Raw genomic sequence first — 13,749 nt, 5'->3', positions numbered from 1 at the left:
TCTTCATCATATATTACGGTGCCACACATGGCGACTGTTCTCTACATATATTACAGTGCCACACATGGCTGCTGTTCTCTACATATATTACGGTGCCACACATGGCTACTGTCCTCTACATATAGTTGTCACACTTGATAATCATTCTCTCCAAGTCCACAGTCTACACATCTTTTCATTGCTATTTAGTCTCCATCAATCGCGTGCCATAGTCTACATTTCCTGCATCTCTTAGGAAGGGTATTTTCTCCTACAAGCACAACAGAGAGAGAGAGAGAGAGAGAGAGAGAGAGAGAGAGAGAGAGAGAGAGAGAATAAAAGAAAGCATAACAGCAAAAATTGAGTTTAGTATACTAGGGACAAAGAGCAACGGACGGACGGGAATGATAACACGAGAGTTTGGGGAACAACTGAACACAAGAGGAATGATGAATGAGACTGACACAAATTTGAATCCCTCGAGTTTTGGTAATAAAGTAGAATACAACAATCTACGAAACGGGTCGGTCATGGGAAGCCGAGGACAACCATGACCCATAGAACTGAGGAAGAAATGTGCATCACACTTACCAGGTAGGAACTCCTGTTGCAGTTTGGAGATGATTGCTCGGCTCTGGCTGGTCTGTTCTACTTGGAACGTGTCTACTTCGTCGAACCCTTGCTGTGTGGATAGTCAAGAATCTTAGATGTCAGATACGGAATAAGTAATACTTGTGTTGCTATAGAGAGATAGATACGACACTATGTTTCAAGATATAGCTTTAGCGAAACAGTTAATCGAGACGTTGTTAAAGAAACATTCCCATCTTCGTTCATTCATTCGCGTATGATGAACATGTCGATAACAGAAGTTTAGTAACATGATCATCTGGTCTATACAAACCATAACCAAACCACTGAGTTTCAGAACACAAGCTCATCCTTATGTTCTGGTTCCTTCATATAAAGCAAACCTTATGAATAGATCCTATAACCTTCATGACCCAGGTATCAGGAACCCATCTGGTATATCCTACATGAGCTAGGACTCAGGAACCCACCTGGTATATCCTACATGAGCTAGGACTCAGGAACCCACCTGGTACATCCTACATGAGCTATGACTCAGGAACCCTCCTGGTACATCCTACATGAGCTAGGACTCAGGAACCCTCCTGGTACATCCTACATGAGCTAGGACTCAGGAACCAACCTGGTATATCCTACATGAGGCACAGGACTCAGGAACCCACCTGGATGTCCTGTGAGGATTGCGATAGTTGAGAATAGTCGGGGAAACTCGCTGGTCCTTGCGTCTCCTGGCCTAGCTCTTCGACATTTTGCTCCTGCACGATACTTGCCGACCTCTCCAGCGTCTCTGTCGGGGGTAAGAAAATGTTGTATAGCACCTGCAACCTCCCCCTGCTGTACATGTGGCATGCTCTGTGCTAGGTCATCAAGGAGGTAATCATTATCATTCGAGATCAAGAGAGTGGATCACGTCGGCTTACCATACGCCATGGTGATGGTGATGCTCTTCGTGGCCGAGGATTCTGGGTGGAAGACAATGCGATAATCCCAAGTCTTGTAGGACGGGTGGAAGGCCAATACCGCAGCCCTGAAAGACGTAAAGGTCTAATCCTAATAATGTCCACGATGGAGATCAGAAAAGGTTAAGGCAATTCGTTGCTTGTGAAAATATTAATCGTCATCTAATCAACTGTAATTAACTTTCCCTATTTAAGTTTTACTAGTTAGTAACCCTAAGGCCATACCATGTATATATATAACCTCACCAGGTAACCAAATTTATCAACCAACTCCTAGGAGTGGATGAACAGCTAGGTTGTCTGTGGACAGACTACCGCAACCAGGATTCGAACCTATGCGCTCGACTCTGGGTGGCCCGTGAAAGCTATATATATACTACACAGAGGGTAAGAAATGCACGCTATGGATAAGATGCTGCGCAAGTATCCCTTGTCTTACCTGGAACGCGGATCGAACAGATGAGGGAACTTGATGTCGCCTGACCAGATGGTTTCCACGTCAAGTCCCACCACAGCCGGTAGAGGGCGGGTGTGTCGCTGCCGAGGGAGGGAAGACCAAAGGATCAGTTATGTGGGAGTAACAGGTATTATCAATGACTCGATGGCTCCTCGTGATCGCATTATACAAGTCTTTAGCATCTATTACTACGATTTTAGAGATATACCATCCAAATGATAGGCATGCAAGCTTTGACACACACACACACACACACACACACACACAGAAAATATTCTGCAACAATTTGGATGACCATGTCGCCTTTTGTCACGAGGACTTCCTTGTCTCGAATTCACCCACAGTTCAACCAGTGTATAGTAGTAATTCCAAGATAGAGTCGCTCATTTCCCCAGGTCAGCCACTCGCTTTTGTATTCAACTGGATATTCTCGAAATGAACCCCAGTTTCAGGGTTTTTCATTCACGCACAATGCCCCTGAGTATTTGAAGACGACACCTCAGATCTTCCATTCCCATCCGCCGTCAAGCAACGTAAGAATTAGCACAGATCAACTCTGTAGGCAACGGACATGTCGGCTCAAAGGAACCCTTCAAATTCCTCTCCCACCGCTCCACCCCCCTTACCTGTACATGATACGTCTGATGAACTGCAGATCTGTGTGTCAATGATCTATATTACTCTCACTCTATCAACTCATGGAACGGTATATACCAAACTTTTAGCATTGTTCGAGCCAAGAAAAGAGAGATCTTTAAGATATGGCACGGAAATTACTCCAGACAGCCAGCCCGGCTGGGCCAGTGTTATGATCCATCTGTTGGAAAACATACGCAAAGCCAAGTAGGCTAAATCTTCTGTGGGTTTTCATTTAGCGTTTTAGCGTTGTGCATCAGTTATATTCACGACTCTCCGTTCTCTACTCTTCCCCTTCCATTTGCCACTGAAAGAGATCCACCGTATTCTACAACATTCACACTTACTATATATATATTGGAAAGGCTCATAATTTTGCGAGTGATTATAGGTATTCCTACGAGTCCATGGGAAAATGAAACACGATAAGTTCCCAAGTGCACTTTCGTGTAATAATCACATCATCAGGGGAGAAACAAGAGAGAAATATAACAGTCAGTTGATATACACCGAAGAGACCAAGCTAGGAAGCCATTTGGTAAAAGAGTAGCTGTCCAAGACAGACAACAGTTGTCTGTCTTGGACAGTCACTTGTTTACCAAATGACGTCCCAGCTACGTCTCTTCGTTGTATATCAACTGACTTATATTTCTCCCTTGTGTCTCCCCTGATGATGTGATTATCACACGAAAGTGCACTTGAGAACTTATCGTGTTTCATTTTCCCGTGGACTCATAGGCACATATATATATGCATCATATTCTCAGAAAAATACGTTAAAGTTCTTACCGAGTAGAGCTCTGTGTCGGCGACCAAGATTGGTTTGTAGTGGTCGTGGTGGAGTTGGTCGGGGTTGATAGCGGTAGGGAAGGGCCCAGCCAAGAGGGTGTAAGGGTGGTTGTGACTCCTCAGGATCTCCACCTGAAACACACGGTTCATCCACATATAAAACTCGTCACCAATCCGATAGATCTCCAAGTGTTGCTCGCTGGGTCCTGCCCCCTCACAGTGGGTGGGAAGTGTTGCTTGCTGGGTCCTGCCTCCTCACAGTGGGTAAGTTATAATGTTCACATTGGGCAAACTACAGTGGGATATAGTCTACTGGGGCGGACGCTGCTGCTGCTGCTGGGTCGTTTATCAGAACTGTACATCAGGAGAATGTGTGTGTGTCTATACCACTCACCACCAACACACGGATAAATGAAATGAAGAATTCAGAATCCCTAAATAAAGCAAGAAAATATTCCAGAAAATATATTCATTTTTCGTTTACAAATGTCTTCATTTTTTTCATTCCTATGTGAAATGTTGGCGTCTGTACTCCATCTCACAACCTACCGTCTCTGTAGCAAGGGGTTCGACGGTAAATCGCAGTACTTTTGTGGGCCACATCCACGCTGCCGTGGAGATGGAGAGGCAGCAACATGGAGAACATGTAGTGCGCACCAGCCCCGACGGCGAAGTTCTGAGACCAAGGGAGTAACGTCCTAGCCTCCAGGATGCTATCAAAGCTCACGCTGGTGACGGAGGAGAAAAGTGAGGTTAGGTACGGTCGCCCAATATGAGGTATATACACTCAACCCCCAAGTGCAGGAAGGCACGAAATTCAGGTAAGACAGCGTGATACTTGACCTGACCCTTAACAGTCAGGTCAAAGGCCATGACTCATACCCTTCAGTTGTACCATCGTGCTCAAGCGTCGTGCCGTCAGCCTACAAGATTGAAATGACAATAGCCTAATGATTTGTATACTATATCTATCTATCTATCTATCTATCTATATATATATGATTACACTGGTGGGTTATGATAGTATGAGGTGAAATCACACTTCATACAATTCTATCTAACATGTAATAATCTATACATGTGGCACGACATGCTTCATGGAGACAGTCCACCTCATTAGGTGCCAGAACTTAAAGTTATTCAAATCCTATCATCACCCTCGATTCCGGCCGTCCAACACCAGTCTTTATAGACCAGGCACACTCTGCTGTGTCTGGTCGTAACAGTTATAAGGGAGAGTGATTAAGTTAGGGGGAGGGCTGTCCAGTGGCGGGGTTTGGCCTGGGTAGCTTGGTGTGTTTTTAACAACTATTCTTTATGTGTTCATGTTTTGTCAATTCTCTCCTTACTTACCCTCCCTTACAACGGTTACTGCCAGACAAGGCAGACCTTGCCTGGTCTATAAAGATTGGTGTTGGACGGCGGGAACCAAGTGTGATGTTGGGATTTAAATAACTTTGTTAAGTACTGGAACCTGATGAGGTGGATTGTCTCCACGAAACATGTCGTGCCACATGGATAGAAAAATTACATGTTAAGTAAAATTGTATGAGCTTCTGAAGTGCGATTTCACCTTCATACTATTATATAAAGTTTTCCTAAAATCATTACCAATTATTGAATACGTAGATATTTATGAACACATAGAAACCCTTGCATAAGGAGTACCTAGATATCATGCTTTATATGTAAAAGTCTGAAATAAGTTTATAATTTCGTGGTGACTTGAGCCTTCCGATTATCTGAACCAAATTCAAGACTTTTACTTTCCATGAAGCATTCATCCATAGAAGTGAAACTGAAACATGTATATTATAGTAATAGGTATGCAAAACTGAAATGAATGCTAAACGCAAACTTCATCATGTTAAGAGGGTAATACATGTGATAACTGAAACATGCGTGATAACTGAAACATGTGTGATAACTGAAACATACTCGTATGTGCAGCTGAAGCTGGCCTTGATCTTTGTTATCCCTGACGCAGCGCCTGGGTTGTTGTTAACAACTTGGAGCAATATGGCTGACTGCTCAGCATACTGTTGAGGAAGAAAAGTGTCCTTAATCATCAGAGTTCTGTGAAGGATCCGTTTTCTCTAACGATGAGTTAGTTTCAAAGTTGAGACAACAACTCTCTCCCCTGTCCCTCTAGCTTCAGTCATGAACATTATCTGAGACAGCCCCTTCCCCCACACCAGCCCACACTTCTGACATGAACATCATCTTAGTGTGACAAAAGTAAAACAATAACCTTTGTTTTCCCGTTGAAAAAAATCCATTCTATTCTTTATTGGTTTATCGAGTAAACTAACTATCATTTACCTACCCCCATGACCCCTTATATATATATATATATATATATATATATATATATATATATATATATATATATATGAATCAATGAACAAGAAATGGTAGTTTCTTCAAGAGATCTGTATCATGAGAACGATGCATTTCTTCCATCTATTTCAGGCTTTGAAAGTTCCTCATCACTGTCATATCATTCTAAGCGTCATGCACCCGAGAACCATAGGAGGGAGGGAGTGAGGGAGTTAGGGCGCCAACCAACCTTGATCAAGATGGGGAGACCGACGTCCGTGGGTAGTGCGATGGTAGAGTCGACGTCTCGCCAGAAGCTTGGCATGTTGGCCACGGTTGGGTCGACATAGAGGAGGCTGGCATCAGGCAAAAAGGCAGTCCTCTGGTCTGCAGGATCATGATGGATTGATGAATGCATCAACGAATATCCACACACAATAAATATACACACACAACATCCACTCAAATATTCACACAAACTATGCATAAAATCCACTCAAATAATCACACAAATCGTACTCAAAATCCACTCGAATATTCACATAGAATATACATAAAACCACTCACATAGGTACACAAAATCCATTCACATATATACACAAAACCTACAAAAATCCACTTATACATATACATGAAATATACACAAAATCCACTCATACATATACACAAAACATACACAAAACCCACTCATACATATACATAAAATATCCACAAAATCCACTCATATATATACAAAATATACACAAACTCCACTCATACATATACACAAAATATACACAAAATCCACTCGTACATATACACAAAATCCACTCATACATATTCACAAAATCCACTCGTATATATACACAAAGTATACACAAAATCCATCTCACATATATACACAAAATATACACAAAATCCATCTCAAATATATACACACAAAACCTGTAGCAGTTGAGGATCAAGTTCAAAAGAAGTTCTGTAACTCAGCAAGTCTATTACAGGGTTGGATTGAAGAGTGAGTATAAGGCATCTGAATCTCCTATCATTAGGAGACTAAGTCTGACGACTTTGCCACTTATTAGGAGTTTGGTAACACTTGAGAGTCACGTCACTACAATCAGATCTTAAGATACAGAATATCTATAGACTATCCAAGTAATAAACCATACGAGAGGTGAGCAAAACTGTGTATTTTAAAAAACTGAGATTAAGAAGTGTACCTACGAGTAAATGATAGATTGTAGGACATATTTACAGACAAGAAGCCAAAGTTTCAGTTCTTTGTACTATGCCATCAAGATGTTGTAGAGTTATTGTTACTATACGGAGGAATAATGTAACACTTCTAGCACTACCTGAGCCTGGACAATATAGAGCAATCAATGAAACAAGGGATATCAGTCCATACAGACAGCCCAGCTGGGAAGGTCAATTCAAACCCGTATCCAACACGAAAGTCTTTCAAATTTCCCCTTTTCTTTTTGTCATCGTACAGGAATGGGATCAGATGAGGTAAAGCACCAAGAAGCATAAGAAGAAGAAGAAGAAGAAGAAGAAGCAGCAGCAGCAGCAACTGTGACTAGATCCAGAAGAAGAAAACGAGAGTCTGAAACACAGGATCAATTGTTGGCACAATTTGAGGTAGAAATATAGATCCTGAGAGATCAACTTAAAAGACCATGAAAGATGTCTTGACGTGAGTGAACTTGAGTACCAGATCATCATATTCAATAGGTATGAGCGAAGAAGATTCAATTTAACTCAGGGGTTTCACAAAGTACTCAACCTAGGGCGGGGGGAAAAAGGGCAATCTCTTTCAAGAGCAAATAAGGTGACATGAGACTTTTCTTCCTGCCATAGAGGCTGCTCAGCTAGAGGAGATGACTGATACATACAGCTGTTGCTGAATATAGTGGGCAGAGAGGTGAAGGAGGAGCAACTGAAGATAAGTGGGTAGGGAGGCGCAGAACGAGCAGCCTCAGCAACTCATCATCAGATGCAAAGGGATGAAGATTGTGGAACATAGACCTAGGGGCATACAGAGAGAGCCATGCAGAAAATTAAGTGAATCCGTGTATATGAGTGAGGGACGCGGTCAAGGATAAAGCCATAGACAAATGTTTACTACCAAGGCTGACAATGCAACTCCGTAGGGACTACTGGAAAATGAACGGCTCCAACGTTAACCAGATCCGTAAAGGAAGAGAGTTGGTGAAGGGAAATCACTGATCGCATTCTGGTTTGGAAATAGATCGTTCATGAGATAAAGAAAGAAAAATCTGCTCATTAAAAGATTACTAAGAGGTTTTAGAGTTACTTCACTTAACTTCGATGGTAAAAGAAAAGAAGAGTTGATGGTTGTATCCAAGATGCAAACATTGTGAAGATTCATTTGGAATCATCTAATCAGGGGGTACTTAGTCAAACTCTAACACACTTATGGTTAATGTAGAATTGAGAAGGGGGTAGTCATCAACTATGACAGAACAAAAAGGAAGACGGGGGTGAAAAGCAAAAAAAGATACATCAGAAGACAAAGAACTGGAAACACCAAATGGCGCAAATGGACGGAGAAGACCTGCTGACGCAGCAGACACACACCAGATGTGTCAGGTAATGGTTATGTCAGACTGAAAGTTAGGAATACAAATGTGGATGACTTTGTTGTGAAATGATAAAGAGCTGCAATGCAAGTTTCGTATAAAGCGAAAAGTGCATCTGATATAGTTGGAGACGTGGACACAAAGCTTGATAAAGAGACAAGATCTCACTTGTTCTGCCCAGAGAAGTACATGAGAGTAAGAGAGGAAAGAGAAGCTTTAAGAATCCGTGTGCGAGAGTCCATCTGTATAGATTTATTCAGAAAACTTCGTATCTCGCATGAAACCAAAATGAAGATACGCTTCTCAATAATTGTCATTCTGGTCAGGGAAACACAAAGAACTATTAAAGAAAGTCCAAAGGAGATAAAGAAAGCAATTGGTACCAGAAATAAAAAAGTTAGCTGACATGGAAAGGTCAGGGGTAAGCAGCGTGACCCTGATTACAACCATCAACTTTTTTTTTTTAAAACTTTTTAACGATATTGACAATGAGCACCTCTTCCAAAATGCACAAGAGTATCACATTCGGATGCCATAGCGGATAAAATCAAACCAGAATCTCGTTAAGAACATCCCAAAAGAGTTATTTTACCGTTAGTCGTGGCCGAGAGGAATCAATTGAAAAACTGAATTGTAAGTGTGGACAACATACAGATGTTATGAAATGCTAGGACTGACAAAGTTCAAGAGACGGGGCCTTGCGGTTTTAGAACCCATTCCCTCCATAATCGAAATCTCGGAAGGAACAGACATTGCTCATCTTGGTCGATAGAAATGACTCATCCAAAAAGACTGGATTCATTTTTTAATATGTTTGCAGACGGAAAGGTCAGGAGAATCATAACAATGTACGAAGGGAACCTAGATAAATTCTAAAACTGGACTGATGCATTGTTGATGAAAATCCCATAAGAATAAATGGAAAGTAATTAGGACAGGAGACAGTAAAACGAAAAAAAAATGAATATCATTATCTAGCGGGAAATAAGTTCCAGGAACGTGTGAGAGAGAGAAAGGAACTTGGGAGTCGACACGGCAACAACCCTGTCTCCACAGTTTAAGCAGAAGAACAGAGACAAATCGTTTACTGGCAAATATCAGACTAGGTGTAGATACATGGATAAACCAATATGCATCAAACTGTACGTAGCAATAGTTTGGTCAAAACTAGAAAAACGCTTTTCAAGCTTGGCCAACGAAAATTTGAGGCATCACACTAAACACAGAGAGAGAGAGAGAAAGGACTTCTGAGAAGAACGCTAGTACCAGGGGAACGAGTTACAGTGAAAAGATGAAAGTCGTAAATTTGCCTCCCACAAACAATCTTCAAGGTACTTAAGGACCAGTATGATGAACTCTATAATAAACAGGTCATCAAAAGATGCAGAAATAGAAACAGCCAGAAGACATATCAAGAAATTGGGCCAAAAGACTTGTTAGGACTTTAAGATGTACCTATGTAGTATCAGAGTATTGTATAGATGGAATGACCTAAGTCATGAAAGTGTAAATGCCGACAGGGAACAATAGTTGAACAAGTTGTTGTATCGACAGCCGAAGTAATCCTGACTCGTGGTCCAAGAGTACCACTGTCCACTGAACCAACAAGGCAGTGTAAAAGGAGGTCATAACAAGAACAAAAATCCACACACTTATTTTTCACTAATCTCTTGAACGTCAATATACTAACTACCCTTGGGTAACGGTACTTTGAACTCTGAGGTAAATCTTGAGCATCAGGTCAAAGAAATGTAGGCTTGACCACCACCAACACCACCTTCCTACGTACCCACGTAACCAGGAGTCGTACTGTCCTCAATAGGATTAATCCTTTTACTCGTGATCGAGTCGGATACATACCATCAAATACTCCAGCTCTGGTAACAAGGTAGACGTGCTGCATCCTCAGCCAAAGTGAGAGCTCGGGTTCCTTGGTCGGCGGCTGCATTCCTAGTTGCTCCTAAGACCACAGAAGGTTAGACTGTGTTAGTCACCAGTTATAAGATATGTAAGCAATGCAGTTCATCACTGAACATTTTCCTATTTGTAATCGTAAACACCTTATCTCTGAGCTCTGAAAGGAGGAAGATTTAAGGAAGATTGTCTACAAGATTTCTTTCTTCTTCTTTTTTGGTCGCTTTCAGCAGATATTCATAAATGCCGAGGGATCTTACACAAACGAAAAGAAGAAAAGACGAAGTTCACTAGGTAATCAGAGATAGTTGACTGAGGATGGATTTGCTGAACTCGTATTATTACTACTAATACTATTCCCAATACTACTACTGCTATTACTACTACTGCTACTACTACTAACATTGCTACTACTAGTATTACGACTACTACTACTGCTGCTACTACTACTACTGCTTTACTATGACTATCTTAATAACAATAATAGTAATAATAATAATTATAATAATGATAATGATAATAATAATGATAATAAACTTCCAACCATTTACCACAATAGATTTAAAGACATCACTGATGTAGCTGTCATATATCTCTTGTATCAACATAAGGACTGCGATTATACAATGGCTGTGGTTAAACAATGGCAGTAGTTACATAATGGCTGTGGTTATACACTGGATGTGGTTACATAAAGGCTGTGGTTACATAATGGCTATGGTTATACACTGGGTGTGGTTACATAACGACTATGGTTACATAATAACGTCCAGATCAAACCTGCATTTCTATATCAAATATTACTCTTAATGTGACATTGACATGAGAAGGAGGAAGAGCAGCAGCAGGGCCTCACCTTGACCTGTTCAAACATTTCATTGACGATGTCGAAGGCGTCGCTACGTTTGACGTCATCCGGTTTACCAAGAGCTGTCTTTGTAATTCTTACGATGTCCTCAAGGATTCTCTGATGCAGGAAGAGCTGCAAATGGAAATCCTGCTTTAAGATACGAAGTTCTCCTTTGAAGAAACGGTTCACGTGCACAGAAAATGTAATCAAGAACATATTTCTTTTGTGAACTGTACGTCATGTATTCAGTTTACACACACACACACACAAACAAACAACGTCATAGATATGCAAAAGGATAAACATAAAGAGAAAGCTACGTAGGTAAACTTTATCTGGGCTGGCAGAAAACATTTGACACCGCACCACATACGAGGCTGATTAAAAAGTTGTGTCACTAGATAGGAATATGGAAGAGAATCCTTAGATGGATGTGAGATGGTCATAGCGGATGGGAACAAAGGACACGGTATCAGAGAAGCCTTCAACAAATACGTGGAGATCACCAAGAAAGTGTCGTATGGCTCTGCCCTGGAACCGTTCTTCCACATCCAGGCCCCACAGACCTTTCCATGGTTAACCCCAGACGCTTCACCTGCCCTTGTTCAATTCATTGACAGCATGTCGACCCCGGTATACCACATCGTTTCAATTTACTCTATTCCTTGCACGCCTTTCACCCTCCTGTATGTTCAGGCCCCGATCGCTCAAAATTTTTTTCACTCCATTCTTCCACCTCCAATTTGGTTTCTCGCTTCTCTTCTTTCCCTCCACCTCTGACACATATATCCTCTTGGTCAATCTTTCCTCACTCATTCTCTCCATGTGACCAAACCATGTGCGTGTTAATGTGATGCTTACACTTGTCCGTGATGAATGGATGAAGGTGAAATTGCACTTCAGTAGGAGTTATAACGTTTAACATTTATCACGTTATTTTTCTATCCATGTGGCACGACATGTTTCGTGGAGACAATCCACCTCATCAGGTGCCAGTACTTAACAAAGGTGTTTAAATCCCAACATCATATTTGATTCCCGCCGTCCAACACAAAGCACTGTCTGCTTGGTTTCGTCGTAACCGTTGTAAGGGAGTGATTAAGGGGAGGTCACGTGTCGGGGGTTGACCTGGGTAACTGGGCGTCTTGAACAACATTTTCTTACGTTTTCGTGTTTTGTCAGTTCTCTCATAATGATTTGGTTAATGCTAGGATGGACTTAAAATTGCCTGGGGACAAATTAAAGATCTTAGTATCAGCAATTAAGACAGATACAATAACGTTGCGTGTTATATAATTAGGAGAGGGGTATAAAATAATGGGATTTTCAAGATCTATGGGGTGACCATTTTCATGACAATGTTTAACGATCGTATTTTTGTGGTCATCCCTGCGTACTGAATGACGGTGCCAATAACACCTCTCCGTTACAGTTTTACCAGTCTGGCCTATATAAGCACTACAGATATGTGATCTCATAGGTTTGGTAAATACATGTAGTCATATAAAACGTATCTTTAAGCAGTTATATTATCTCAATTTGTGAACAAAGCTTACTGGAAAGCTAGGAAGATATTTTGTGCTTCTTGTAACAAAAATGTGACAAATAAGGATAAGCTTTTGAACGGTACTTACAAGAAAGGAGTGAAAATGATTGGGAAGTGTATAAGAGAAAGCGACAGGAGGAAGATGCAGGAGTTGAAAAAGAGGGCAAATGAGAGTTGGGGGTGAGAGTGTATCGTTACATTTAAAGGAGAAATGAAAACTGCTTTGAAGCGAGGTAAATGATTTGCAAAAGACAAGAGAAAAAATGGGAACATCGGTGAAGGGGGCAAAAGGGGAAGTGATAACCGGTAGTGATGGAGTGAGGAGAAGATGGAGCGAGTATTTTGAAGGATTGTTAAATGTGTTTGATGATAGATTGGCTAGACGTAGGGTGTTTTGGTCGGGGCGGTATGCGAAGTGACAGAGTCAAGGATAGTGGTTTGGTGAAGAGAGAAGAGGTGGTGAAAGCCTTTCGGGAGATGAAATGCGGCAAGGCGGCAGGTTTGGATGGTATTGCAGTTAATTCTCTAAAGAAAAGGGGGTGACTGTGTTGCTGACTGGTTGCAGTGGACAGACAAATAGTCATTGGAGAAACTTACCGATCCTTCAACTGGCAATCCGGTTATAGTATAAAGTTGTACATGGAGTAAAACACTTGAAGGGAAGAGACTCTTTGTGCTGGCCAACCATGCGAAAGTAGCTTTACTTTCCAGCTGTAAAATGTACAATAGTGAGATCACAGGAAGCGCAGTTTTCCTTCAGCTGTTCAGTCACAACATATCATCCATATTTCTCAATACATTTTTGTTTTTCACTTATTTCAGAACGGGTGGTGATGTCTCTTGTCGAGATCTGGGAACCTCTACAGAATGGTCGTTATACTCTTACCTCGCAGTTATAGAGGTATTCATGGAGGTAGATCAGAGAGGAGTGGGCAATAGAGTGCGAGGAAGCTGGTTTGACCAGGTGCACTGTTCTGGAGGCACTGATTGACCTGGGAAGCAAAAATCGTTTTTACAAACACATTATCAAGACCCTGATCTCATGTACCATTTGACTCCTATAATTATAAATTGATGTTTCCATTTCTTTATTCATAATGGACATTATTGTATAATGCCTTGTG

The 13,749-nt window shown here is 41.3% G+C and overlaps 1 protein-coding gene across 1 annotated transcript in view; it reads right to left on the bottom strand.

The window, feature by feature from the left end:
- LOC139760006 (hemolymph clottable protein-like) overlaps positions 1-13,749 on the bottom strand; it is a 46,138-nt gene that overhangs the window by 12,194 nt on the left and 20,195 nt on the right. The window contains exons 16-27 of the mRNA XM_071682749.1: positions 13,512-13,617; positions 13,223-13,336; positions 11,086-11,211; positions 10,176-10,275; positions 5,981-6,117; positions 5,350-5,450; positions 3,961-4,139; positions 3,412-3,662; positions 1,969-2,066; positions 1,491-1,597; positions 1,233-1,357; positions 571-661 (exon numbers count right to left, since the gene is read on the bottom strand). Coding sequence (XP_071538850.1) covers positions 571-661; positions 1,233-1,357; positions 1,491-1,597; positions 1,969-2,066; positions 3,412-3,662; positions 3,961-4,139; positions 5,350-5,450; positions 5,981-6,117; positions 10,176-10,275; positions 11,086-11,211; positions 13,223-13,336; positions 13,512-13,617 — 1,535 coding nt within the window. The remainder of the gene's footprint in view (positions 1-570; positions 662-1,232; positions 1,358-1,490; positions 1,598-1,968; positions 2,067-3,411; positions 3,663-3,960; positions 4,140-5,349; positions 5,451-5,980; positions 6,118-10,175; positions 10,276-11,085; positions 11,212-13,222; positions 13,337-13,511; positions 13,618-13,749) is intronic.

This window comes from Panulirus ornatus, chromosome 34 (genome assembly GCF_036320965.1).
Source record: "Panulirus ornatus isolate Po-2019 chromosome 34, ASM3632096v1, whole genome shotgun sequence".
NCBI classification, from domain to species: domain Eukaryota; kingdom Metazoa; phylum Arthropoda; class Malacostraca; order Decapoda; family Palinuridae; genus Panulirus; species Panulirus ornatus.
The sequence above is the reverse complement of the archived record's forward strand: the minus strand, read 5'-3'. Positions and strand labels throughout refer to the sequence as shown.